The 26,915-nt window shown below is 48.0% G+C and overlaps 1 protein-coding gene across 1 annotated transcript in view; it reads right to left on the bottom strand.

Moving 5' to 3' along the window:
- Window positions 1–16,557, bottom strand: part of USP7 (ubiquitin specific peptidase 7) — a 56,571-nt gene extending 40,014 nt beyond the window's left edge. The window contains exon 1 of the mRNA XM_072348995.1: window positions 16,335–16,557. Within this exon, the coding sequence (XP_072205096.1) occupies window positions 16,335–16,413 (79 nt within the window). The 5' untranslated portion in view covers window positions 16,414–16,557. The remainder of the gene's footprint in view (window positions 1–16,334) is intronic.
- Window positions 16,558–26,915: the final 10,358 nt, after the last annotated feature.

Raw genomic sequence — 26,915 nt, 5'->3', positions numbered from 1 at the left:
GGCAGGATGATTCTGTATGGTTACTTTCACAACAAAATCAAAACGTTATTAGCAAGATACTGAAATTCTGTTTGAGAATGCATGCATGCAGCAAGCGCTGATGGCACTGCTCTCACCTCAGCCCTGAAATCTGCTGAGCTCTGCTATGCTGCTGGCAGCAGGACACTTAGCAGGGCAGGATGCAGCTTCTTTTGTTCTAATATCAGTATCATTTTTTGAAACTGGAAACGCAGTTCACCTGCTCGAGGTAGAGCTTAAACATAAAAATCAATTTCCAGCAGAGAACATCAGTTGATAATAATACAGATTTCACATTGCAACACTACTGGTGTACTGGAAGGGAATATCACTTTTAGCCTCACTTTAAGTAGGCCTAACAGTAAAACAAAAAAAAAAAAACCACATCAGCTCCATCTGAGTTAGAGGAAATGTGGCATTTGCACACAGGAGACCTCACACCTAAGATCCAACACCATCAGCATTTCTACTTTTGACTTCTGGCAGGCCTTTTAATGGCCTTTCTCTATCATTACCTTACAGATCCGCTAGCACTGGTCCTATTTTTTCCCTTCTTCCTTATTCATTGCAATGTGAGGAAAAATGGATGGATGTACACAAATCTGACATGGCCGCACGGTGAACTTCTACAAAGCACGTAACATTCCCATTGTCTTCCAGAAACAAAGGAAAGAACGGAAGACGACTGTGCGAGGAGCTGCTGGGATGTGGGGAGGCAATATTCCTGTGTACGAGGCAAGCAAACGTACAGCATACTATGATTTTAAGTAATTCCTACCATGAAAAGTCGACGTTTCAGGTTAATGTCATCATTCATGTTCAGTGTAATTAACAGTAGCAATTATGCACTTGTCTTAAACTAACACCCACAGAAAGCAAACCAAGAACCATTCCTTGCTCACAAGGGATGCCTTCCAATGAGCTGGACAAGGAACTGCTGCTTTGTTCCAAGGCACAGATTTCAGACTCTCTCTTTTGCACCAGTTTCCAAGTTCCTGAACAACATGGTTCTCAGGAGTTTCTCAGGCTATTATTTAATAAGTTACATTTTCCAGCCTCCTTGTTGCACTGTTTCACGTCCTACAACATCCATGATCCAATGACTGTGCAAGAGGACAAGTGTTGGGATCTGGACGTTCCCAAGAACCCACAGCCACTGTATTCTCAGGCAGTATTAATTCAGAGGCCCATCCATCTGCCTCAGCATGCTCCATACTGCAAACACCAGCAATCACCAAGAACATTCAAAAGGCCTTAGCAGAGGACTGACCCAAGGATCACCATCAGGGCCCACAGCAGTTGGGGCTTTTCCCAGCATTCACATGTATGTAAGGATTAAACTTGATTTTTCCCTTTCCTCCTGACAGTAACCCATTTTTTCTATCGCAGTGCTAATATGGGCAATTAATTTATGGGCTCCAAGAAAGAGCAGACTGTTGCTGTGAGTGTTCTGCAGAACAGCTTCTCTCAACTGCTCGGAAAGTGCAACTTACTATATGGGAAGCACCCAAATGTTAGCAGGTACCAAAATTAGGACTGAGCTGTGTTAATTATTTAATCCTGCCTACACGAAGAATGTCTTTCTTCTAACAAACAAACACGCTGCGGCTGAAAAGGTGTTTTATACAGAACACATAAGGAATGCTGGGCATCAGCTTCCACTACTTACAAAGGAATTCTCAAAAGCGTGCAGAACAGGAATTTAATAATTCTCTGTTAAACACTCCACTGACAATTTTATCGCTTTTTGGTCAGCAATTTTAAGTCAGTTGGCTCTTTTCCTTTTGAATGAAAACAAAAGAAATCTTAAGAAGTGACCAGAAAGTTTTTCCTGTTTAACTACTCAACCATAACACACCACCCCACTGTCCTGGTGCCAAGAAGGCAGCCATGGGACCCAAGGCCTCAGAGCAGTCAAGCAAACACCATCAGAAAAGAAATACCCCTTCTATTTTAAAGAAAACGGTATGCATACATAACAGGTACAATGTCCTGAGGCCCTCTTTTTCCAAACCTAGTATAAGTGCACCCAAATCAATGAGGTCGAAAAACAATCAAGGATTCCTCCACATCTTCATTAGCTAAATCTAAAAGCCAAGCTGCTTGGAAAAGAAATAAGAATAAAAAAATGCCCACTGCCAACCACTGCAACACCCATAAAGCAGCAACCACTCTCAAAACAATTCTTTATCACAGCCTCAGACATGAACCAAATGCATTGTGCAGCACCATCTGCAGCTGCAAGACTCAAGAACGCACAGCTTATGCAAATCATTCAAACAACTGTTTTAGAAACAGGAATTTAAGAGAGAACCTTCACAAACTCAGGCCTCCCACCTATGTAATTCAATTTCAGTCTCATTCTGCAGTGCAGCCACATGGATGAAGGATGGAGAGATGCTTCAGGTGGGTTTTATTTTATATGCCAGGGCTCCAGCATACTGCAGCTCTCTCAATGCCCTGATGTGTCACCACCCCAAGTAACTATTTCCCCTAAGACTCTCTCTCTATCCAGCCCACCCCAAGGCAGTAGCACTTGGCATCCCCAGAGCAGTAATGGGTGTCCCTCCCTACAAACCAACCCCTCCTCTTACTGCTCCCTCCACTCCAGCGGCTGCAGCACTCCAAGCAAGATGCTCCCACCACTCCAAGAGTAGCATTTAGCTCTTCACATCATCAAGCTTTAGCTCAGCTTTGTCTAACAAGGGAGGAAAAAAACAGGTTGGTCACAAATATTACCTGTTTCCTTGAAAGCCTCGTGGCCTCACATGCGGCAATGAGCAGAACTGGCACACTTCTGAGCAAAAACACATCCTGAACAGAAGTTGTACTTCACTGCTTCTGCATGTGTTGTGTTTTTGCCTTTTTACTACATATTTCATTTTACTTATTGTTTGATAGGTCAAATCTTCAGCCTGTATTTCAATACCTTCCTGGGTTCCATTCTCAGATCACGAAGGCAACAACCCAGACTTGAAAATGTGTTTCAGAGCAGCTGACTACTGCATGTCAGCCACTGAATTAAATCTTTCTTATGCTTTGCAAAACACCCTAATTCCACAAATACACTCCCAACCTCAATACTCTATTCTCTCTGGCAAATCTTCCTAACTACTGCTATTTTTGCTCCCTTGCTTGCACCACTCATCTGAAGCAAATTTTGAGGACTTCCAAAATTAATTACCGTCTTCCTGCATTGCCTCTGGCGAGGAGCTGGTACAAACATCACCACCGAATTAAGCAGCATCTCAAATTCCTTATTCCACTGATGAATGATTCTTCCTTTGTCTCAGGAAAGCCATGAATCCCAGAAGCCTTCTCCCCACCCTTTATTTTTCTCCCAAATAATGCATCACTTGTGGCCTAGGCCATCATCAGAGTTACAACTAGGTGACTACACGCACAGCTGGCACAAACCCTTCCCAGTTGCGCTCTGCTTTTGATCTATCTAGGCCATTTACATTTCCAGCTATACCTTTTATCCCACAAATGCTGTCAGTAATTTAAGTATACCCCTGGAGCATGCAAAAGTAGATTTTTTTCCCCCTTGGTCCCTCCCACTGCTGGCTCCTCGGGTCATTTCCTCCCCATCTCCTGGTCTACTTTCCATGACTTGAAAGCTGAGGTTGTCCTCAGAGGAGGGGTGCACACAGGACAGCACAAGGAAGATCCAAAGTCAGAGTGAGATACAGATTTAAGAATGATCAGAGAGAGTCAACCTGCAGAAACAGCAACCGTTTAGCCGCAACTTTTATTCCTACCAGAATACTGCTGCATTTCTGAAAGGAAAAGATGTGTCGTGCTTTTCTAATAGCGGAGATATAAAAGACAACAAAAACTAAGCCAAGATAGACTTGAAGCTAAAAAGAGTAGAATGTTTGTTTTTGCTGAAGCTGCACTCAGACCTGCAGAAGCACCACCCCAAGCCTCTGATGCAGCATCCAGTTATTTCACCTATTTGCAGGCACCAGGTTTTTGCCAGTGGCAATATGTTGTGTTTATCAGGGTGGTAACACAACACTGGCATACTTATAACAGCTAAGCTACACAAAAGGAAATTTATCTGTGCCCATGTAACAGGAGAGTCTTTCTTTGCCTGTTTCAGCTCGTCTCAAACCCCATCACACACAATACAGTGTCTGTACTTTTATCTCGCAGATACACTTTTATCCTATTGCATCCTTCAAACATAAAAAAAGTTACAGAAATAAACATGCACGTGTGATTTAATTTGCTCTAGTTCACATGGCCAGGCTGGGGTACTTTAATGTTCCCGTGGATGTCAGCTCCCAACACAGCCTCAGTACCCCACAGATCAAAGACAAAAGACAAGGAGGCACTCAAAGGATGAGGGGAAGTCCTGGTAAACAAGAAACTGCTCCAACATCCAGACAGTCACCTGTGGGGCACTGGGGATCTCTGGGAGACTGTCCATCAGGCCCTGGGATCTCCCTGTGCTGCCCACTCAAGGAGAGGTCCTTGGACTCAGCCCATAAGCCGCCGTGCACCGGTTTGCCATCCATCACAAGGACCACAATGAAGTACCACACCCACTGATACCGGGCTGCACGTTCCAAGACAGAAGCAGAGTTCCTTCATTATACAAACCACTGCAGGTACTGCCCCATTAAAATAACTGCTTTGGAGTGCTGACACAGAATACACGACTCCAGAAGACGAAGGATACCACTTTGTTTTTAGCTTTTATTATTGTTTTGGCCATTATCCCTACCTAACAAATGCAGTGTTGACAGCAAATCTTTCAGTTGAAGTTTTTTTATTTGAATTGTCTTCTTCTGCAAATGTTATTAGGAGCAAGCTTCTCATCTGCTTCACAGGCAAAGAAACACTACAAATGTATTAAGTGCCGGGAAATAGGCACTCCTGCAATTCAGCATTCTTGGAGTTCAAGCACACCTGCAACCAGTGCAGCCTTCCTTATCAGACACAGCGGTGCCCAGCTCCCCTAGTGCTCCAGTCACACAGGGAACAGCCACTTGGAACGTGGAGCTTTAGCTGCAGTGGGACAGGAGAAGTTATTGCCTGCTAACTGCCTACCTTCCTGCCCCTCCATGCGCATACAGGTGCACTCATGACAGCAGTCCAAAGCACTCCAGCAAAATTCTGGGTCCCCTTCACATCCAAAGTTATGAACCTGTATTAAGTGACAAACTGCTGTTACAAGATAGCATTGCATGCACTGTATTAACTGCATGATGCAGCTACTGCTCAAGGGATAGCTTTCAATGTTCTTTTCCTATTCAATTTTTTTAATGTGCTAATATGAAATATTCTGAGAATATGTCACTTCAAGCATCACTGTCAGGCAAGGTTTTCACCTGATTTATGTTATTGATATTGATTTTAACAAATGCACTAATAATTGGAAGACAAGATAAAGCTTCAGTTCTGCAAGTGAAGAATAAAATCAGAGACAACAGGACTGTCTTTGTTAATAACATTATTACTGCATTGGTTCATTTCACATGAATGCTTATCCAGGATGAAACAAATGGCCACTGCATTCAATTCATACCTGGTGCACTTGGTTGGATGGATGTCAGAGACCCACGTGCAGCAGCCCAAGTGCCAGCCATGCAGATGCCCAGCATCAGAGCCCGCTTCATGACCCCTGTGATGTATTACCTTAAGGTGAAAATGGGGTTGAGGAAGGGAGGAAATCATTAGACAAAAGCAGTTGTTCCTAAGTCATTAAGTGCTTTCAGGACTAGATTGCGCTTTTGAGCTTTAGAACTGAAAAGAGAACCAACAGAAATCATGGCATTCGTGCAACATTGCTAGCCACACAGCTGCTTCGTCAGCACTGCAAAAGCAACATACACACCTCTGTTTAGCTTTAGGAACTTAACTCCAACCCTCTTACTTGATTGCAGCTTGAGAAAAATGCATCTGAAAGAACTGTCAGAGCTCTGAAGGAAGAAGGCAGCATTTCACACAACAAGCAGCACTTCTACAGCAGTTTGTATTTTCTCTTCATTCTCACCAGACAGTTAAACAGCCCAGCTAGACCAAAAAATGGAATTCTTCAGGTACATCCTGGTATTGAACTGCAATACCACCTCAGAAGCACTTCTGCTGCCATGAGCAGGGCAGGCACAGGCATACCTCCTGCAAAGAGACAGGCAACCCTATGCACCCTGCAGCACTACCAGACCACAGTGAGTGAATGTCAGTGGTAGACAACCATGGCAGGGTGAGGCAGGCATTCCAGCTCCCAGAAAATTCATACCCTAGTCAATACAATCAGACACACAGCCATATTTTAAATAGAAAGCCAGCACACAGCAGTGGAAGCTGTGCGTTATCCATCAGAGCAGCAGTGCCCCTCCTCACTGGGCAGGCGGCCGTACCACCACTATCACAGTGCCAGCAGAGATAGGAGCAGACACCCCACCAGCCTGTGTAGAGCACGGAGACACAGCTGCAGTCAGAACCAACAAAGTACAACAGCCATGTGAGGTTCCAGGCTGCAGGCACTCCTCCGACTGCAACCAGCACGGAGGCCAGAGTCATTCCCTGAGAAGTAGTGACCCATTTCCAGAGCCTGTTTTCCCAGCACACACCCCTAGGAAACATGGGGGCATACAACAAGCTTGTGCCAGCCCCGAGCTGCTCCTCCAGCTTCCAGACAGCAGCCCGGGAAACAAACAGTTCAGCTGCAGACACTGCACAAGGCCAAGGAGCAAGCAGGGCATCCCCCCTGGAGCCCCAGGCGACCAGACTGCACACACTGAATTCCTGAGCGTGACGTAGGATCCAGAAGCAAAGCATTACCACCAAGAAGGGGTTTTGCAACACTCAGATGTTAACTAGCCTTGCACAATGCATAGCAGCCCAACACTTAGAGTGGGAATGACCCATAAATTACTCAACAATTCTAATAACATCAAAAAATTTCCTACTTCAGAAAACACATCTCTATTAACAGAGCTGTATCCTGCCAAAATGTCAAGTACTTTTACTGTACACCCATCCTTTGACTTAATTAACTGTGGATCTGAGATGGTGAACACACATTTCAAGGTATATTACAACAAGAGATCAAAAATTAACACTATCTTAGTTAATCTTGGCCAATACTTTGCTCAGGATACACTAACTAAGCCCTGTCAACAATGTAAAATTGCTTTAATGCTGAAGTCTTGCTATTAATGCCTAGTTCACAGGCTAAAGATGCACCATAAATTAAACAGGGCTTAAATCAGTCTTCTCCTCCAACCTGCCTCCATCTGGAAAGTTTACCTGCTTCCAACACAACAGACCCAGTGCATCTCTGAGACCAGTGCAGGACATGGGGAAGGCTGCAGGAAGTGCCAGCTCCAGGTCTCAGTGCCTGAACGCAGCCTTGAGATTATTTTAGCCACTGTGCTGTAAGTATGAGAAGAAAAGTGGCTTGGGCAGGAACTTCCCTTCCCCCTTCAGTGGCTGCATTATGATTGTTGGAGATTTTACATTTACTTTAACCTGAAAATAGTAACCCACTTAAAACAGGTGAGAACACTGAAGATGCCTCAGAGTTGGAGAACTGAGAGTATTTTTAGCTACAAGGAATACCCTTGTTCAAAGTAATAACGGAAGTGAAGATACTCAGAAGTAGATCTGCAATGGGAACAACTTCATCCCCAAAGCAGTTTGCACCTGAACAATATTTGGGTTCTGAACTGGTAAAACCAGGTGTCAGCAGCAAGAGTTTTAAGTGGCAGTTTGTCATTCATGCTTGCAACCCTGCTATAGCCCTGCCTCCTATTGCCCTCACTGGGGGAGAAAGGGCTCACCGTCAAACTAAGGTTCTTAGAAAAGTTAACAAAATAAAGTTAAGGAAGTTCTGTACAGCTCAAGAGCAGCTGCCTCCTGCCCCAACCAAACTGCCCACCCATCCGTGAGATCAGCCAACATCAGTGAATGCACCTAGGCTAAAATTAACTCAAAACCCAAGAAGTTTAATTCAGTCTCTTCTTTCACCTTATTTACTCCCACCAACAGCTACAAGTGCAATGAGGAGGCAAAGTGGAAGTGCCGGATGAAAGTCTAATCCATCAGATAGCTGCTCCCTGTGGCAGCCTCAGAGCTAACTATGCTCAAACCTCTGGCTCCCAGTAGCACAGAACCAGTCATCATGTGGTGCCCAGGTCAAAATCCAACATTTAGGATTTAACAGAACCAGGATTTAACATCAGTTTTGTTATTCAAAGGTGCCACAAAGAATCTCAGTGTTGGCTCACTACCATCAGTAGTTTGCAATGGGATTAATCCAAACGCTTCCACTGCATAGGTGATCCCCTAAGATGACCAGCAGGTAAACAGGCTGAGGCAAAGCGCTCAGGGCACGGGCTCACATTGCATTAATGTTAGCACCTCTCAAAGGCTGCCTTCCAGCAAAACATGACCCACTGTGACCAGTTACAGAGAGAGGAACTGCAGAGCTTTCTGTCCTCCAGAGGAAAACCCCAATCATCCTTTCCAGAAAGATTCTGCCCTCCCGAACAGATCCTATCCCCCCCCACACCAACCTTCTACTTTGCAAGATATACTGCAGGACGTAAGTTTCAAGCCAAAGCATAAGCCTGATGAACAAAACAGGTTAAAAAACAAAACTCGTTTGCTGAGAAGTATAAAATAAATTCAGTATGAAACTGAAGGACCATAATAGATGCAACAAGCGGTTGTTATCAAATGCTGCAGTAAAGATGTTAAAATATAAAACTTAAACAACTTTTCCCTTTCTGGAACATTTCAGTTCAATTTTACTGTTTCTTAGTTCCTCAGCTCTAAGTGCACATTAAGGAAAAAAGGACACAAAAACTACATGTATGGCTGTTACCTTGCAAAGCACAGTGCCAGTTTCTAAATGGGTTGTTTTAGTGGCACAGGGCTGAAGCCCAGGTAGCACCTAAACCAGAGGAGATGAAAGCCACACAGCAAGAGTAAGCAGAGGGAAAGGAAAGCAGGAAGGTGAAATGCCACAGCTGCACTACTACACTGCTGCTGTCACGGAAGGTGTGTGTGTGGTTTGTGACCCAGAGCTTAACTAATACTATTTGCAGATGCATCACAGTTACTTATGTTCAAATTGTCGATAGTAGCTACTCTCCTCCAGAAATCAGGTTTGGCCCTTTGTACCATGAAGCAGGTAGCACATAACCAGGTGAAACGTTCTCCAGAAGCATTTAGTTCTATAGCTCCAGTGAGGAAGGAAATCCAGCTACCCACAGCCTGACTCAATGAACAATGAAGCTGCATTCATTCCACCTGTGCCTAAGCAGATCCAGAATTGAAAATCTCCTTTCCTGAACAAAACAAATAAATATAAGGTGATGCCCAAACTGCCTTATCTCAGCACAACTGAGCCCTGACTGCCCAAAGCAAAGTGCATTTGTAGGCAAGTGGGAAAAAAAAGCAACTGGTCACTCTCCAAACATGAACCTCTTTCAACCTCCATCAACGTTCTGCTGAACATCAGCAATGACAGAAAATGAACCCCTGAAAAATAATGCAAGTGAAATGTCTGTTGTGGAAACACCCCATCACTGCAGAACAGAGCTCCAAAGAAATCCATCCGACCGTTACATCAGTGCAACACTGCAGCCAGAGCTCTGAACCAAAGTCTGCCCCAGATCTTTATACAATTGCACACGCACAGCAGGAGATGCTGTGTTTATTAAGAACCGCCTTTCAGCCGCACCTTGTGAAATCACTGGAGGATCAGACCTAGAGCTATGGTAAACACTATCATCAGTGTTACTCCTACACAGCCCTTCAGATTTACACAAAGAAAAAGGAACTCGGGAAAAACGGCTTTAAGAATTTTCAGACTTCTATGTATGCTGCTCCAAAAGTAATGCCTTCTATTTATTTCCACAGAAACAACCAACACAAAGAAAAAGGTAACTTGAATGGAGTACATTCTCAGCTAAAAAGCACTATTTTTCAGCATAGTCACCACCATTAGCTGTGCATTTTCACCAGTGATGAACAAGAACTTCCATGCTGTGCTTGTAAAAATCCACGTGGCTGTCCAGAACGTGGCTGGTCTTTCACACCACCATCACCACTACTGAAATGCACCACCACAGCCTCACTGTGCTCACATCCACTGCTGGGTCTCCATCAATGTTCAGCAGGCATCAGTGAATGCCATGGGTGCCATTTTTTCTTCATGGAGAAGAATCCCTTTGCTTCATAATCACTTCCATGTCAGACTCCATTCTGTCAGACTGCCCCTCTGCTGCCATCAGTCACACGGAAACAACATGTGATGGCATATTGGTGGGAAGGTTCAACCTCTACTGCCATCCCGACACAACCACTGCTGATATTGTGAGCCAATATAATAAAATAGGAGGCACTACTTTTGGAGCGCCCTTGCACATTTAAATCCGGTTCTATAGGATTGCACTCAACCCCCTAACATCCCAAATACAAAGCTCCAAGTTCTGTTTTCCAGCACTTATGTGATGTTCCATATCAAAGAGCTGTGGGTGTTAAATAAACAAATCTCACCATGCCTCTGGGCTGCAGACTGCTGCAGTACCGCTGAAACCCTGCTCCAAGCTTTCCTCTCACAGGACATCTCAGCTCATTATTCACATTGCCTTCCACTGGCTAACACGCTGTTATTCCTGGTGCACATCAAGCCCAACATGAGCCCATCCTCAAGCACGTTTCTGAATTCTGAAGGAAGTACAACTGCAGACCACTCAGTCTCTATTCTAAAACCTGGTGAAAGACTGGAACTGTCTGCTCCAAACTGCAAGTATTCAGCACAGCTGAACTGCTTTGAAACACATCCACTGCTTCCAGCAGAACTGCCTCTACTTGACAAAACCTCCCAAAGAAAGCAGGCAGACACAAACCAGAAGGACGTTATTTCCAAGCTGACCGTTCTTCATTTTGCCACTAAGTCATTCCTAATCCACCCTGCTCTCAGTGTCTCTAAACCCACAGAGCCTGTTTTGTACAACCATCGAACAAAGGTAGAATAAAAGGTTTAGCAAAAGTATTACAATGCATTAAGTTTAAACCTGCAACAATACACAGACCCATTACACTACCGCTGGTGCCACTGATGCACACACTTCTGCACTTGAATCATCTGAGAAAAATGCATTAATATCTTAAATGGCCAATTAAGGAAGGCGTTTTTGAACTACCTACATATCCAATAACTGGATAAGTAACACCACCTGCCCCCAGCCCCCAATCTACCCACCAAAGCATTCTGTATTAAATGTTAACCTGCTGGTTACACCAAACCAGCAGATATTACATCTTCTGTATCTATTGATATATGTATGTGTTTGAAAGTAAAACCAAACACACTTGCGGTGGATTACTGCTACATTCTCTTGCAAACAAGCCAGTGCTTTCCTCCTTCACAATCAGCCCCAGCATACAAAGCTGAACCAGAACTCACCCGAGACCCCTCACAGCGTAGTGGGAAGCACACGATGCTCCCTGTAAAGGCATGGCCATTGAAGAAAAGCAGGTGCTTCTCAAGCTCTGGACCAGCTCACTTTCACCCTTACCCCAAATATTGAGTGATGTCACACGTGATGTACTGGCTGAACTGGTTTGGCTGCTGCGGGCTGGATGCATCCTGCAGATACTTTGAGATAAGTTTCTCAGAGCAGCTGGAAACTGCTCTGCTGCCTTAAACTCCACCTCTGGCTGCATCTTAAATTTGGGGCTGCACTACTTACACACACAGAGCTCACTCGATTACAAGCACAGCAACCTGGTGGAGAGGGCAGCAATGGCACCTTTGCTCTTGAGTCCAGCCAGCAAAAGTGGAAAGGAGGGAAGACAGATACATACCAATATGTGGCTGGTCTGTAACAGTGCTTAGCACACTGCCTGCTTCCCTCCAAACTGCACGCACATTTGCCACTATTGACTTGGTACAACTCTCATTCACAGAACACTTACCAATGCAACAGGCTATTTGGCACTTAGCTCATGAAAAACGCACAGCATTACACTGAGAGAGTCAGTTCCACCCTCTTGAAGTGCCAGTCCCTCAGCAGGCACAGAGCAGCACCACAGGAGGGATGCAATGCATGCAGCTCCCAGGCCGCTGTTTCTAGTGTCCCACACACCATCAGCAACAGAGCAGGCCTGACCCTCTGCTCCACCTGTTACTGCAAAGCTAGCTGAATCCCCTCACTGCCTGCAGCACCACTGCCGCCTCACCTCTCCCAAGAGCAGCACCCATCACAGAAAGCATCAGGGCTGGTAAGGGGCAAGGAGGACAGATGAGCAGACAGCCGTGTTCCTGCCATGGATGCACAGCCTCCATTCAGATGCACAGTCACCCCCTCACCTGGAAGGCAGAAGCTGTCCAGCAAAGGGCACAGGCACACAGCTTCAGGAGCCAAGCACACAGGAGTGGGCACTGCTCCATGTGCACAAATGGCATCACACTGACAGCAACGTGAACGCCAGCGAGGACAAAATATTAGAAGCAAGCAAACATTCAGAATATAAACACAAAAAGTATGTTACATATTTGAGACCAACGTGGTGGAGTGGGACACAATCCAGTAACCACTATCAGTAGTGAACAACCTATGAACAGCAAGCAGCACACACCTGCTATTGCACAGACAGTGCAAGAAAGCACCATTTCCAGCTTTTCTCCCACACACATCAAGTTCTTTCTGAGCCTCACCTGGAAACTCTCAGCTCTGAACTGCCCCAACTGGGAAGCTGGACACCAGCAGTGCCACAACACTGGGGCTGATACGGAGCCCCAGTGGCAGCACCACGCGCTGGCTGCAGCACTCCTGAACAGCACTCCTGAACGCCTGTGCTCGCCGCAATGAAAGGAGCCCTCCTAATGCGAAACACACGTCTGTAACTGCAGGCAGGGGCTGAAACTACAAAGAGGCAAACTCCAACTATAAATGGGGAAACCTCCAGTTATTAAGCTGCAAATGAGACTTTCCATGGAGGCACTGAAAGAACTTTATGAAAGATGTAACTGTAGATGTGTATTAAGCTGAGCTCTTTGAAGCTCAACTAGACACATTTGTGCAAAGAAGTTACAGAGGAAGCATATATAATGTATGGGGATTTGGATTCAATTACACACCACAGAGCAACTCACTAGCAACTAAACAGCTGTAATTCTTTGCATGATAAAGCAACCTACATACCCTACTTACAGCATAGAAAAACTAGTACTGATTTTTTTCCCCACTCAACTTAGTATATAAACAAACAAACGAACTCCAGAATCTCCATGCAATCATTCACTAATTACCATCATGAGCCGTTAACTTCTCAAGAAGTCAGGCACTGCAGGTGAGGAACACAGCCCTGCTGGACCACAGCTCCACACAGCAGCCATGCACACCAACCCCATTCCAGAGGATGCCATGTGGCAACAGTAACTGCTGCCTTCCTCCTTCCCTCCGGCCCCAATGCCACACCTTCACCCCATTAACACAAGCCTACGGAGGACTGCAAGGGGGACCAAATTAAAGAGTAAAGAACCAAACAACAAAAAAAATGTTTGTAATTTTGATCACTTCATGGTGATGGCTAATTGTGCCAGTCCAAACGCTGGGCTGAGAACAAAGTCACCAGCAGCAATGGCTGTATGTTCCAGCTGCATTCTCAGCTAGGGAAGCTGCTGCCTTCAGCTGAAGGGACACAACTCTTGTTACAGTTCTTTTCAAGTTTCTCTGTGCAGGTATCACTGCAGCCATCACTGCAGATAAAGCCAATTTCAAACAACATCCACAAGAAGGCTGAAAAACCAAGCACTGATTCATAGCATCACCCTACCCTGGCTGAAGCTCCACAAGCAGGTAAGCCTGCATCACACAGAGGTGTCTTACAGGGACACACGGCAGCACAGCTTTCAGGGCTTCTTTAGCTCAGGATGCACAGACCCAGTGTGCTCCTTCCCACAGGACACGCTGTTCCTGCCCAGCTCTGCTCCCACTCACATCAGTATGAGCACCCAGGAGTGCAGTCACAGCAGACAGGGCAGGGACACAAACATGCACAAGGCTGCGGACACTCAGAACATCAGATCCAATTCAGTCCAGAGGAGTTTAACCACCGGCTTTTATCACTGCTTCCAAGAAAGCTACTTTACTCATTAAACACATCTATGTATGGAGAACATGGACGCGCTCACCGAATTCAGACCCAAGATGTGCAATTTTCCACCGTGCATTCTTTACATACCTCCTAAATCTAGTGTGATCGCTCAGGGAAGAATGGCATCTGACACTGCTGCACACATGTTGGAATTAAGCTAACTACGTGTTGGTAAATGTTCACCTCAGTGCTTCAAAACACCTCTCCCAAGAAAGCACCAACACCCATGTTTTAAGAGAAGGAACGCTGTTTTACGGGACAAATGAATACATATACCCACAATATCTACTTTTATTAAGAGTTATTGATAATTCGATCTCAACGATTCGGTAAACATAAGGCATTTCAAGAAAATATGCATTTTAAACAAACCTCCTAAGGCTAAATAAACCCTTTGGGTTTGGCACAGATCTGTCAGCAAGCTCTCACAAGCCGACAAATCCACAGCAGCACCCTGAACCAGCTGCACGAGGCCCAGATCTCACACCAGTTCCTGAGATAACGCCGTACTTTTGCTGTTGATACACACAGACTCTTCTCTCACCCCTCCAGAGGAGGCGGCAGCCAGCAGAAGGCTCCTACCACTGCCAATGGGGCATCCTGGGCTTCCCATCCCTGTCGCAGAGGGGATGCGACCCAAAGCAACGTAGGGCACCTGAACTGAATGAAAGCATTCAGCACCTCACAGCGTACCCAGCACAGCAGGGCACCAACTGCAAACAAACAAGAAGAAACACTGAATAGTCAATATCTTCAAGGATGTTGAGAAAAAGCAGATTGCTAAAGGCTATCAAAGTCTGCTGGAAATTATATGCTGCAAAATGTTAGCTGGCATGTGCATACCCAAACAAATACAAAGTATTTTTAAAAGATCTCCTTACATATTTGTCACATAGTATATAAAGGCCAATTTGGAGATTCTTCTGAAGCGGCTCCGCAGAAAGTAAGCTCAAGTTGTAACGTTATGATACAGCTCTACCCTCAAAGAAAGGAGCTTTTGGCAAAGACCTTTCTGTCTTCAAATGCCATCGCACAGTTATAGCGTGCAACTTCCATGGGAACACCTCCGCAATTCCAACTCCGATGTGCCTGTGTCAGCTGCCATGTGCCACAAACGAGGACTCCTCGGTGGACACAGACCGCACAGCTCACCGACAGGCTCACAAGGAGCTTTCTGTACCCATAGGCAAACAGGGAGCACGCCGACAGCTCGGCGCTCCCGACCTCCAAGTCACACCGCGCAGCTCAGCGCTCTGCCCTCCGAGCACCGCGCCCGCCCCGCACCGCCGCGTGCAGCCGAGCCGACGGCGGAGGCGCAAGGCGCGGGGGGAACGCAGCGGGCACAAAGCGGAGCGAAGCCCCGGAGCCGCCGGGATCGGAGCAGCGGGCGGCACGCGCGGCGCCTCGCCGATGGGAGCCGCGCAACAGCATGACGGTGCAGGATCGGTGCGGAGCGGGCGCGACACATGGGCAGCGCGCAGCTCGCGACCCCGCGCTAGGCCCGGCCGGCGGCTCTGGCTGTAAATAACCCTCCGAGAAGGGTTAATTAAAAATGGCGAGCGGCGTGGCGGCGGGCGTACAATGAGCGGCCCCGGCCCAGCCACCGCGCGGCCCCTCCGGCCCCAAGTCCCCCCCAGGAGCTCGCAATAGGGCCGGCGGAGCGGGTCCGGCCCCGCAGCCCCACCGGAAAGCGGAGCCCGGGCTCTTCCCGCGGCGTCACCCTTCCCCCCCGGCAGCCCGGCTCCCGGGGTCACAGCCGCTCCGAGGCCCTTCCGCCGCCCACCGCGGCCCGAGCCCCGCGCCCACCGGGCCGGCCCCAGAGCAGCGCACGGAGCCGCGCACGGCGCTCCCGCTTCCCGCGAAGCCGCCCCCCGCCCCACTCCCGGCGGTCGCCGCGCACCTTGCCCCGGGGCCGAGGATCCCCTTTTGTACGGCGCTTCCCCCGCGCCCTCCCCCTCTCGCGGCTCAAATTCCTGCGGGCCCCCCGGCCCCGAGCACGCCGCCACGGCCCCAACTTTCCCCGCTCGGCGCCGCAGCCCGACCCGGCCCTGGCAGCCCTCGCTCGCTCGGCACGGCCGGGGCCCGGAGCGCGCTCGCCGAACGCGGAGCTCCCGAGGGGACGTACGAGGGCCGGGAGGGAACTCCGCGCCGAGTTGAGGGCCCGGGGGTGCCGCGCGGGGCCTCACCTTCCATCTCCATGTCCTCGGGCTCGCTCAGCTGCTGCTCCCCGGGCTTCTGGTGCTGTTGCTGCTGATGGTGGTTCATGTCGGGCTGGGACTCGGGCTCGGCGGCGGCCTGGGCCTTTCCTGCGGGGGACTGCGGGGCTGCGTCGGGAGGGGACGGGGCGGAGGAGCGGCGGGGCCGGGGTTGGGCGCCCGCCTCGGGGGGCTGCGGCTGGGCTCCGGCGGGCAGGGAGCGGGCAGCCGGGGGAGGCAGCGAGACGCGCACGTATTTGCTCGCTATTCGCCCAATCTCGGCGGCGGCACCCGGTCTGGGGAAGGGGGTGGGGAGGAGGGACCGGCCGGGGGCGGCGGCTGCCCCGGGGGCCGGAGGGGAGGGGAGCGGGAGGAGGGGAAGGGGAAAAGGGGAAGGGGGGGGGGGGGGGACGGGAGATCAGGAGTCAGGGCCCGGCGGCTGCGCCCGGCGCTTCCCCCCTCTCCCGGCGAGGTGTCCCCTGCGCTGCGAAGTCGGGGAGGCGCCGCGGGGCCCCTCCTCTGCCCTCCCGCCCCCCCAGCTCCCCGGCACAGTCGCTGGCCGACGCCCGGCTCGCTGCTCCCGGCCCGCGGGCCGCCCCGGCTGCCTGTGACCCGCCGCTCTGCTGCCGCTCCGCCGCCGCCAGCGCTCAGTGTCTCAAAATGGCGGCTGCGGTAAACGCCGTGAAATGTCACATCCGCATGAGGGGCAGCCCAGCGAGCCGGGGAGGGGGAGCGGCGCCGCGGCCGCGCCGGGAACAGCAGCCGCTGCCGCCGCCACAGGACGGCCCGAGGGGCGGAGCCGCAGCGCCGGGCCCGACCGCGGCCTCCCCGCGGCCTCCGACACCTGCGCGCAGCCCCGCGCGGGGAGCGTTGCTGCCGCTCCTGCCCAGCCGCGCCGCCGGAGCCGCGCCCAGCGCTCGTTCGGGGCCTCCGCGGAGCCGCTCCGCATCGGGACCCGGCCGAGGCAGCTCCGTCCCGCGGCACGCGGGGGAGACGCCGGGCAGGGCCGGAGTCGGGCCTCGCGTTGGAAGGAGGCGAGCGGGCGGGAGAAGGGTGTTTGTGTGGGAAAAAGTCTGTAAACAAGGCTGTGCCCTGCCCGGATACCATTGTTTTGCAAGAGCCTCGTGCAGAGGACGGAGTTCGTACTGTGGCAGAGACTGATCTGCATTCCTGTGCTGAAGGAGAAGGGAAGGTGCGGGTGAAGAAGTAACGCCCGGCCGGTCCCGCCTGAGGCAGAGCGTGAAGGGAGATCGCACAGAGGGGCACCGCGATGGGCGGCACTGAGCAGCACAGTGCTCGATTCACGGCGGTGGGAAGCCTGGGCAGCAGGAGGACCCGGAGGGAGCAGCTTAAGAGTTGCAAACTGGGCCTCCTGAAGGGCCTGGCAATGCACCCCAGCAGACAGTGCTGCTCTGAGTGCGGGTGGATAAGCGATCGGGAAGTTTGTTTTTCCAGTGTATAAAACGAGCGAATCACACCCAGTCTGGGGACAGGCCTGGCCTGTCTGGGCTCTGGTTGGCGCTATTTCAGCAGCACGGGAGTCTGCAGGGTGGGCAGGACAGGAAAATAACAGCCCCTTTAGGTAGTAAAAATCCTGGGCTGCAAGGAGGAAAAATAACAGAGGTTGGGGATGTCAGTAGGAAGATCAGCCTTTAAAAAGTCAGTGCGATGGTTTGCTTTTCAAGTACTGCTTGCTGACTTTCCACGTTGTTCCTCTCAATTCTCAAAAGCTGTTCAAAGCAAAAATAATTTACAAACCTTTTCCTGCTATTGACCCCGACAAAAATGTGATAAATCTTTGGAACCCGAGCTTCTAGTGAAGGGGAGGGGATTAGGATCGGGATTAGGACGGAGATTTATGCCGAGATCTTTGGTTTCTTAAAGTCCTGAACTTCGAATTCCCCACTGCCAGTCTTTTCCTACCATTACCTCCCTGAACAACTGCTCTTTCCTAACGACTTCCATTCCAGCCTCCTAAATCATACGCAGGTTTGAACTCATCCCTTCGTCCATCCTACACAAGCGATTCCCAATACAGGGCGGACGGGTATGTCACAACGAGGAGGGAGCTCCAGCTTACTGCTGATTCTTCAGCAAGGGGCAGCACGGCTGTAGGAAAGGATCAGCGGAGGAGAACAATTTCACTCTTGCAAAGAAGAACAAGTCCCTAAAGACAGACACAAGCCAGTGTTCTCATAAGCGCTAAAGCACTCTAGTTAGATACGGAAGTTTCTCTGTTTCAGTTTGCTTTAAGGCAGCTGAGTTTTCCAAAATGATTGAGTTCTGCTGTTGTGGAGGAGCAGAGATCGGGCACAAGACAGCCCTGCAGATCTCTGCTGTGCGGAGGGCAGTGCAGACGTGGGGCAGGGATCTTCCTGTAAAGATGGAGCGTCACAACCAAGTGCTGCATAGTCCCACTGTAAGTGAACCCTGTCGGCATCCACACGGAATGCAGAGTAGCTATGAGTAAAGCAATCTCAGAAATTGATTCGGCTACATATACTTAAGAGGGAACAAATGGAGTGTGTTTAATTATCTCATATGCACGTGTGAAGTAATTAACTGTAAGCGTGTTATGCAGCCCACTGGTGGTCATAGCACTGCCATTCAGTTGTTCCTGGACAGGAAATAACAAATCTCACCAATTGCCGAGCTGAAGGTGAAGTCCAGATCCGAACATATGCTAACATTTTAGCCCAGCTTTATGAAAAATACTTCTGCAAAGTATTTCTGGCCTGTTGCCACTCCCTGTGAAACTCCCCGCTCTTCACCTCTCTCTGGTGCAGGATACAAACGCTCTGTGCTTTGTGCTCCTGCTGATGATTCCCTTTTACTGATGGTAAATGCCTCACGTGGGAGAGCTGTGTGACACCCAGTGAGGATTACTGGTATTTGGGGGAAAAAAAAACTATGGATCACAAGTGGAAACGTGATGAACACAGTCTATGTATCCATTGCTATCAGTTTTATTTCTGTCCCCTGTCCCTTCCTTTTTCACTTCTTCATTTCCTGCGCCCACTTATTGAATCCTGTCTAAATTTAGCCCTCTGACATGTGAACTAATCCGGTCCCTCCTTGTCTTTATGCCCACACAGAGAACCAGGAATTTGGTGAAGCTGCACCTGAGCAAAGGATTCTGTCCTCCAGGTCCCAGCAAAGCTCAGCAGACGGAGCAGTTCCTCCCCTTGTGCTCCAGGGTCAACAGGGCCACCTCCCGGCATTCCCTCCACATTAGTCACCGTAAAGAGAGATGAAGAGGTGCCTATCATCTATAAAATGCCATTGAAGAAATGGGCTTCCTTTTGTGAAGCTGACTGTTCCCGAGCCTCCCTGAAATTAAAAATAACTCCAGCTCAGGCTGTTTGTTTTTGAAGCATCTGCCAGGACCTGTGTCCCAGCTGCGGCCAACCCTGGCTGGGAGACCTCAATCCTGCTGGGACTGCTGAAGGGGATGGGGGGAACCACAGAAACCAGAGCTGTAGGGAAGGAAGGTGCCGCCCATCCTGTCCTCTGGCCATGGCAGAATGTGCCCAGCAGCATTTCTTCCCTTCTGCTCCTTTCCTCCTTCCATATCTCAGTTAATCTTTCCTCCCGTTTGGCTCCATGTACTGCCCTGGCTTCAGCGTAGATGTCCTCTCCTAGGCCAAGCTCTGCACCTCCAGCCCCACTCCTGATGCTCTGTAATGAGTGCAGGTGGCCATGTCTATAATTAAGGAAATTTATAGCCCTGTAATCACAGAACGGCAATTACAGCAGCGCACACCCTTAATTTAGGTGCACTAAACCAGCAAAACTGGGGTTACCGCTTGTGCAGCGTATTCTACCATGTTTCTGGGTGAACATATGTTAATGCAAACGTACCTCTGTGCCAGCAACGTGCTTCCCCAAGGCATTCAGCATGCACTCATGGGCCCATGCCCATGGTTACACCACAGCCCTAATTCCTAAACATGCACAGTATGGCTGTCAGAGGCTGCTGTCCCATCAGGCCAGATGGCCCTTCCATGGCCATTGGGTACAATAGTGATATAAGTAGGGTAAAATATTCTCACTGTTGCCAGAAGCTCTCCATCTCCTTGCTCCATCTCTTTGCTCCATCTCCTTGGCCCATCCCCTTCCGATGCTTTGCCTGCACTGTACCCAGGTGGATCTCAGGACACTGTATCTAGAGAGGCCAAGAATCCTGAGCTCTCCAGATGAATGCAATTCCAGAGAGACCTTCCAGCTGAGGCTGCCCCTGTGATCACCTCCAAACTGAGAAGGGAGCACATGAGGCAGGAAGGAGATCAGTAGGCAGGAAGCATTAAAGGTACAGAACTGCATGGGAAGAGTGGTCAGTTTCTTTGCTCCAGTGCATGCATTTAACAGCTCAGTGCACACCTGGTGGGATGGACAGCATTTCATTCCCTATGAATGTATTTTCCACATTTTCTAACCCTCAAAATCTTGCAGTAACCCCTGATTTCCGTGGTTTTTGTTTCCATCAAGTGACAAATAGCTCCAAATGGATCCAGTATTTCTCTGGACTGGATCCAGTGGTTGTTGGGAGCTGTTCCAAACTGCATTTATTCTGTGATTAATGAATTAGCCAGTAGTTTCCACAAAGTTTGCAGCTATTTAATATTTCAGTCATCTACCCCTTCATTAATTACTTTATGTTGGTGTCTGACAGGCAGGCAGGCTGTGCCATAACTTCAGCTCTGTTTTCACAGGAAAATGGGAAAAATACAGAATTACAGTATTCTTTTTCGGATAACTTTACAATTCAGAGCTCTTTGGTTTAATGATTTCTCTTTAATTGAACAACCATTAGCTTTTAAGGAGACATATAAATCATTATTCCTTAATAATAAAAGGTGGGAAATCCATTACACCTGAATGCATCCCGTAGTTTCGAGCTTTACAATGCGATTTAAAGTATATTTTTTGAGAAGACTCCTAAAGCCACATCTTTCATATGACTTTCACTGAGCCAAGACGTACCATTTCACAGCAATTGGAAAGTAAAGTTTCAGTTTTCACATGAAACACAGCCTGTTGTGCTCGAAGTTGTGTGCTTTTACTGTAGCCATCCCTCTATCCCTTATGTGGTGACTTGGGTAGATACACCCCCTGTGTGCCCCACCAGGCTGTGCTCGTGCAGCCTTGTAACCCGTATGCACATCACTGCTGTGGGACTGGACGCATCCAAGGAAGGGTAGCACAGAGCAGTGAGATGAGAATCAGGTGAATTCTCCTGTTGCATTATTAGCAAGTGACCGCCTTGCTGCAATTTTGCTCATTTTTAAGTCTCTCGACTTTTGACATCAAAAGGCCATTACTGCCTGCAGTGGTGTTTGGCCACTTGTCTGTTCAGCTATGAAGGCCACCAAAGGATTTGTTGCTGTGCTGTCTCCCCGGGAGGTTCTTGAAGACACCAAGAACAGAAGCTTTATTCTTAAGGCATCAGGCTGGGACTTAGGAGAGGGAACTCGAGCTCCTGGCTTCATCACAGAGCTCCTCTGTGCCACTTCTCCACGCAGCAGCTGCCTGAGCCGGAAGACCACAACAAAGGTTCAATGTGGGTCTGCCGAGCACAGGGGCAATTTCTGTGTGCAGAAATGTGGTTGTCTGCTTATTTGGCCAGTTTAGGGGAAAGGGTCACAGACACAGGCAGATACTGTCTCTGCTGAATAACATTTTCTCATGTTGACTAAGTCTTCCACGTTAGTGCTGCTAAGTAAAGGCAACTTATTCTGTTCAAGTGAAAATAAACAGAGTCACCAAGAGTTTCAAGAGTACTTGAAAATTCAGACTAGTTCTCTGCCCTGAAATCACCTCCCTTCACCTGGCTGCACATTTAATCCCCACTTGGATTCTGTTTAGCTTTTGTGCACCAAATAGATGACAGCCTGGGTGTAAGGTTGGGACCTACAGTGCCATCTATCCACTGCCACGTCCTTTCCTCCTGACTCTGGTTCTTCCTCAGAGAAGACCCTGCCTCCACAAGTCCTCTCTTTCCTTTGAGAGTCCACATTAATGATTGCCTCCTTTCTGTCACTGATTCTTCTTCGCCTTTTATTCGGATGGTTTAACAAGCTGTGAAAACAGGTCTGGTGCAGCAGAAGCATGGGTGATGCTACAGCTATGTTGAATAGTTGTCATGTTAGAATTATCCATCATACATTAAGGCAGGTATGTCCAACCCACAGGCTGCCCTCTGCCCCACACTACAGAAGTGGCTCTGCCTCACTCAGTGGCCCAAGGCACACAGCCATTGCTCTCAACAGCCAAAGTGCTACTAACGCTGTGCAGACTGAAACCAGGGCACAGGGAGGGCAGTGCTGCACAGTGCTGACTCAAGTGATGGCAAAGAATTGTATGCATTTTGATGCATGGGCTACACACAGTGCTCCGTACAGCAAAGAACATGCAGCTGTGCCTTCCGGTTTGATAAAGGGGTTTGAGAATAGCTTTCAAGATTGCCAAAAATATCATCAATGTATGTCTGTGGCACCATTTCCAGTTGATACAAATACATCACCTGCATGTATAGATCTGCAGTCAGGCATTCAACGCAACAATCTGATCATGTCTCTTTACCAGGCTTTCACAACACCTCTCTTACCAGAGAGAAATAACCTTCACTTTACAGCCACGCTTTATTCAATAGGTGTTATTTTGGCAGTACACACATTTGAGAACAATTGTCAAGGATGAAGTTCAGGAGGAGTAAAAGTTCCTCGAAAGCCCTGACAAACACCTTAAGAGCTCACTGGGAACGGCAGCTGCTGCCATCGAACCACCTGATGTGTTACTTTCACACAACAAGGTCACATATCCCACTAATTTTATGTATTTGTTCCTCTTTTTTTCAATGTTTTAAGAAAAAATAGCAAAAAAATATTATTATTGTTATTATTTTTTGTTACTTATCTATTAACAATATTGTATATTTTACCAAGGCTGCTCTGAAGGTAATGCCTTCTGTTCTACAATGTTGGCCCACGATGTCAGAGGTGGATATTGGTGGGATGGCAGTAGAGGTTGAACCTTCCCACCAATATGCCATTACATGATGTCTGTGTGACTGATGGCAGCAGAGGGGCACTCTGACAGAATGGAGTCTGACATGGAGGTGTGGATGGAGCAAAGATGACACTGAATTCCTCCATGAAAAAAAAGAAATGGCAGCCATTGACATTCACCAGTTCTTGCTGAACACTGATGGAAACTAAACAGTGGATGTGACACAGAGAAGGGTGAGTGGTGCAATTCAGCAGCAATGACAGCACCTTCGCCGGTGCAGATTTCTATAAGCATGGCATGCAGGCTGCTGTTCATCAGTGGCAAAGATGCGCGGCTAACCGTGGTGACTGTGTTGAAAAACAGCATTTTGTAGCTGCGAATTTGTTTGATCGAATAGTGTTATTGTGCTCTTTGTGTTGGTTGTCGTTTCCATGGAATTAAATAGGAGGCATTACTTTCAGAACAACTTATGTTTATGTGGCCCAAGACAATTCCTCTTTACTCAGTGCGGCCCAGGCACTCCAAAAGGTTGGACAGCCATGCATTAAGAAGTGGATCTGATTTCTTTTCAATCTCGTATTTACAGTCTGGCAGAGCTCAGAACAAATGTAGGAACTGATCCTGCAATTTGATCAGCCCGTGTAAACCCAATGAAGTCAGCGGAGCCTGCACGGATGGATCAGATTCCAGGACTGAAGATTATTTTTGTAGCCTGTTTAACAAGCAAACCTCACTAAATCTTGCAGTGATTAAATAGAACAAGGCAACTGAGATGTCTGCAGTTGGCATTTTTACTCTAAATGAATGTCCCAGCATAGGGTGAATTCATCTTTTTTTTGTTGTAAGCAGCAGAGAACAGATCCTAGAAAGGGAATAAATTAGAACAAGTGAATCTAATAACAGAAAAACAGTTTAAAGATAAACTTGGGAAAACAGATTTTGCTTTGCAATGAATAAAACCAGGTCCTCGAGGACATGATTGTTATTATAACTTTCAGACGTGAGCTCTGATCCTGTGGGGAGCTCCGGGCAGGCAGATCCCAGAGGCAGTGCAGTGTCCTTCAGCGTCCTGAGATGTGATTTCAGGTCAGAAATTCTCAGCACAAAAGACAAAAAAAGTCTTTTTCTCAGTTTTGGTGAGTGAAAGAAACAACGGAATGATGAAGCTTTGCTGTTCCTGTTCCAAAGGGCTGAAGTTGAAGCCCTCTGGTTGTTGGTAGGGATGTGACCGTTGATTTTTTCCCTGAGAAGGTTGTCTCCTAAGTATTGTTAGGGGTTGGAGGTCAGTAGGATGCAGAAGAAGTTGGATTAGGAACTCTTGCCCCCTGATTGTTCGGATGTCAGCTCCTATTGTCACTGCCACCCCCTGGTTTTCCTATGCTCTGTGCCAGCAAAGCCAGAGAGGTCAAAGCACAAGCGAGCCAAAACTCCAGGACAGAATAAAAAAGGTGTCTTCTCTCTTGCTTCATAAAATCCATCGAAAACAAATGAGATGTGAGCTTTTCCTCCTCTTTGCCGTGACTTTCAGAGGAATATTTAAATAAATGCTGCAGATATCAGTACACATATTTGAGCAAAGACTGAGAGTTAATTGCTGGAAAACTGCTGCTATATGTGGGGTCTGTGGAGGAGTTCCTCACACCAGCAATGCCAGGATTGTGCTGTGCTGCAGAGAGGAGGAAGATACCAATTAGACTAATAGAAAGAGCAGGGCTGGGAGCACAGAGATAAACATCTGGAAGGCTCCCTGGGGCAATTCCATTTGAAGACTTAAAAATAGGAAGGATGAATTTAGCTGCAATCCTGAAATGGAACTGAAACTGGTAGAGTTGTTTGCAGGTGGAATCACATAATTGCACTCCTTCCTATTATCAGCAGTAGTTTACATTTAGGGGAGTTTGGTAAGCTGAGCTTTTAGAAAATATAGATGTAGAACTGGCAACAGACTGTGGGAGGCAAGATGAGAGCGAGGATTAACACTTCCACAGCGGTGAAGTCAAAGCCAAATGTGGCATCTGACTACCTTTATTCAATCTCAACGTGTAGCAATGAATATTAATTATATTTAATACAAGCTGGTTTGTATTTTGAATACGAGCAGCAAGCACTCGGTGCTGACACTGCAGCACTAAGCTGGCTGCCATCGTTCAGAGTGCCTTGCTTTGCAGGTAACCCATCCTATCCAGTGGAGTGGAGTGTTGTTTCACATTGGGGGCATTTAATTATTTTGATAAGACTGGAGGAAAAATATATCTTTGGGGTAGTTTGGGCTGTTTATGGTCAGCATTTACTTCTTGGTCTGGGGTATAAGACAATGTAATGGATGTCTGCAGTTGCTGCATTAAGCAAAAAGCAGGATTCCTATCTTCATTTCCCTTTCCCACCAAACATATTCATATTTGTATTTAATATCCTCCAACATTTCTTCCTAATTGTACCTGGCAAAAGAAGTCCTTGCAGAATTATCAGTGCTTTGCCAAGGTTTAAGGCTGCTGCCTTCAGTGATGTGATGCATGTAAGAACCTGCTTTGACACTTGAATTTTCCTGCCTTCTCTGGAGGCTACTTCAGTGCTTTGGCGGACTGCAGTTATCGGTACTTTTACCTCCTGCCTCAATGCTCGAGGTAATGCCTTGATAAATGGAAGGAGTTTTTCCCGTATATGCAGCATCTTCTACAAAAACATCTGCAAACAGGGCAAATACAGGCCAGTAACTTCTTTATAGCTCACAGAGCATGAGTCGTGAAAGCCCTTAGGCTCATGTCCACCTTTTCAATGCATAAATTTACACATACACATTTGCAGACCTGCAGACCCAATGCGACTGATGCCTTCCTCTCCACGGATACAATTTGAGAGCTGAAAACAATTTATACTAAAGGAGTGTTATTTAATCATGAAGGTGTCCTGTTGTTTCAGTGTTTTGAGGATATTTCCAACCTGTGGCTTATTCCTCAGTGCAGCAGCTAGGCGCTGCTTTCAAGGAAGTAGGAAACTTTTTCCAGTCCAATGTTCTCATTTCCTACATCTCTGAACAATTGTATGGGATATCCCTTTGGGTCGGCAACTGCACAGTCACAGAAATACTACATTGCAAGGGTCAGTATGCCTAAAGATGTTACTGCTGTTAGTCACCTTCCCCATTCTCTTGCCGGATGTCACTGCCCTCCAAGTAAGGACAGCTCAGGCAGTTGTGAATCAGCCCTTTGGCTGCTGCATCCCAGACTCATTTAGCAAAGTGAGCTGATGGCAGCGGGAGTGTGTGACCTGTTGCTCCAGATGTCTGTGCCTCAGAAAGGAGTACGGCCACCAGCTGGAGGCACTGCTGAATTTATCTACTTGTCCCAGTGTGTTGGAGCTTTGTTAAGCATCAGACAGTGGAAGTGATGGAGAGGTACTGAAGGCAGAGTGTTGGTCTGATTTGGAATAACATTATCTTACACTCCAGAGATGGGTTTTTGGGAGCTGGGGGGTGCTTAGACTTATGGACAGGCTGTTTTTGAGCCCTGACAATCAAAAGCTTGAGGATTGGCTATGTAGAAATTTGTGGGACATCCTGTATTA

The sequence above is a fragment of the Excalfactoria chinensis genome, chromosome 14 (genome assembly GCF_039878825.1).
Source record: "Excalfactoria chinensis isolate bCotChi1 chromosome 14, bCotChi1.hap2, whole genome shotgun sequence".
NCBI lineage: Eukaryota > Metazoa > Chordata > Aves > Galliformes > Phasianidae > Excalfactoria > Excalfactoria chinensis.
This window is presented reverse-complemented; position numbering and strand designations above follow the sequence as displayed.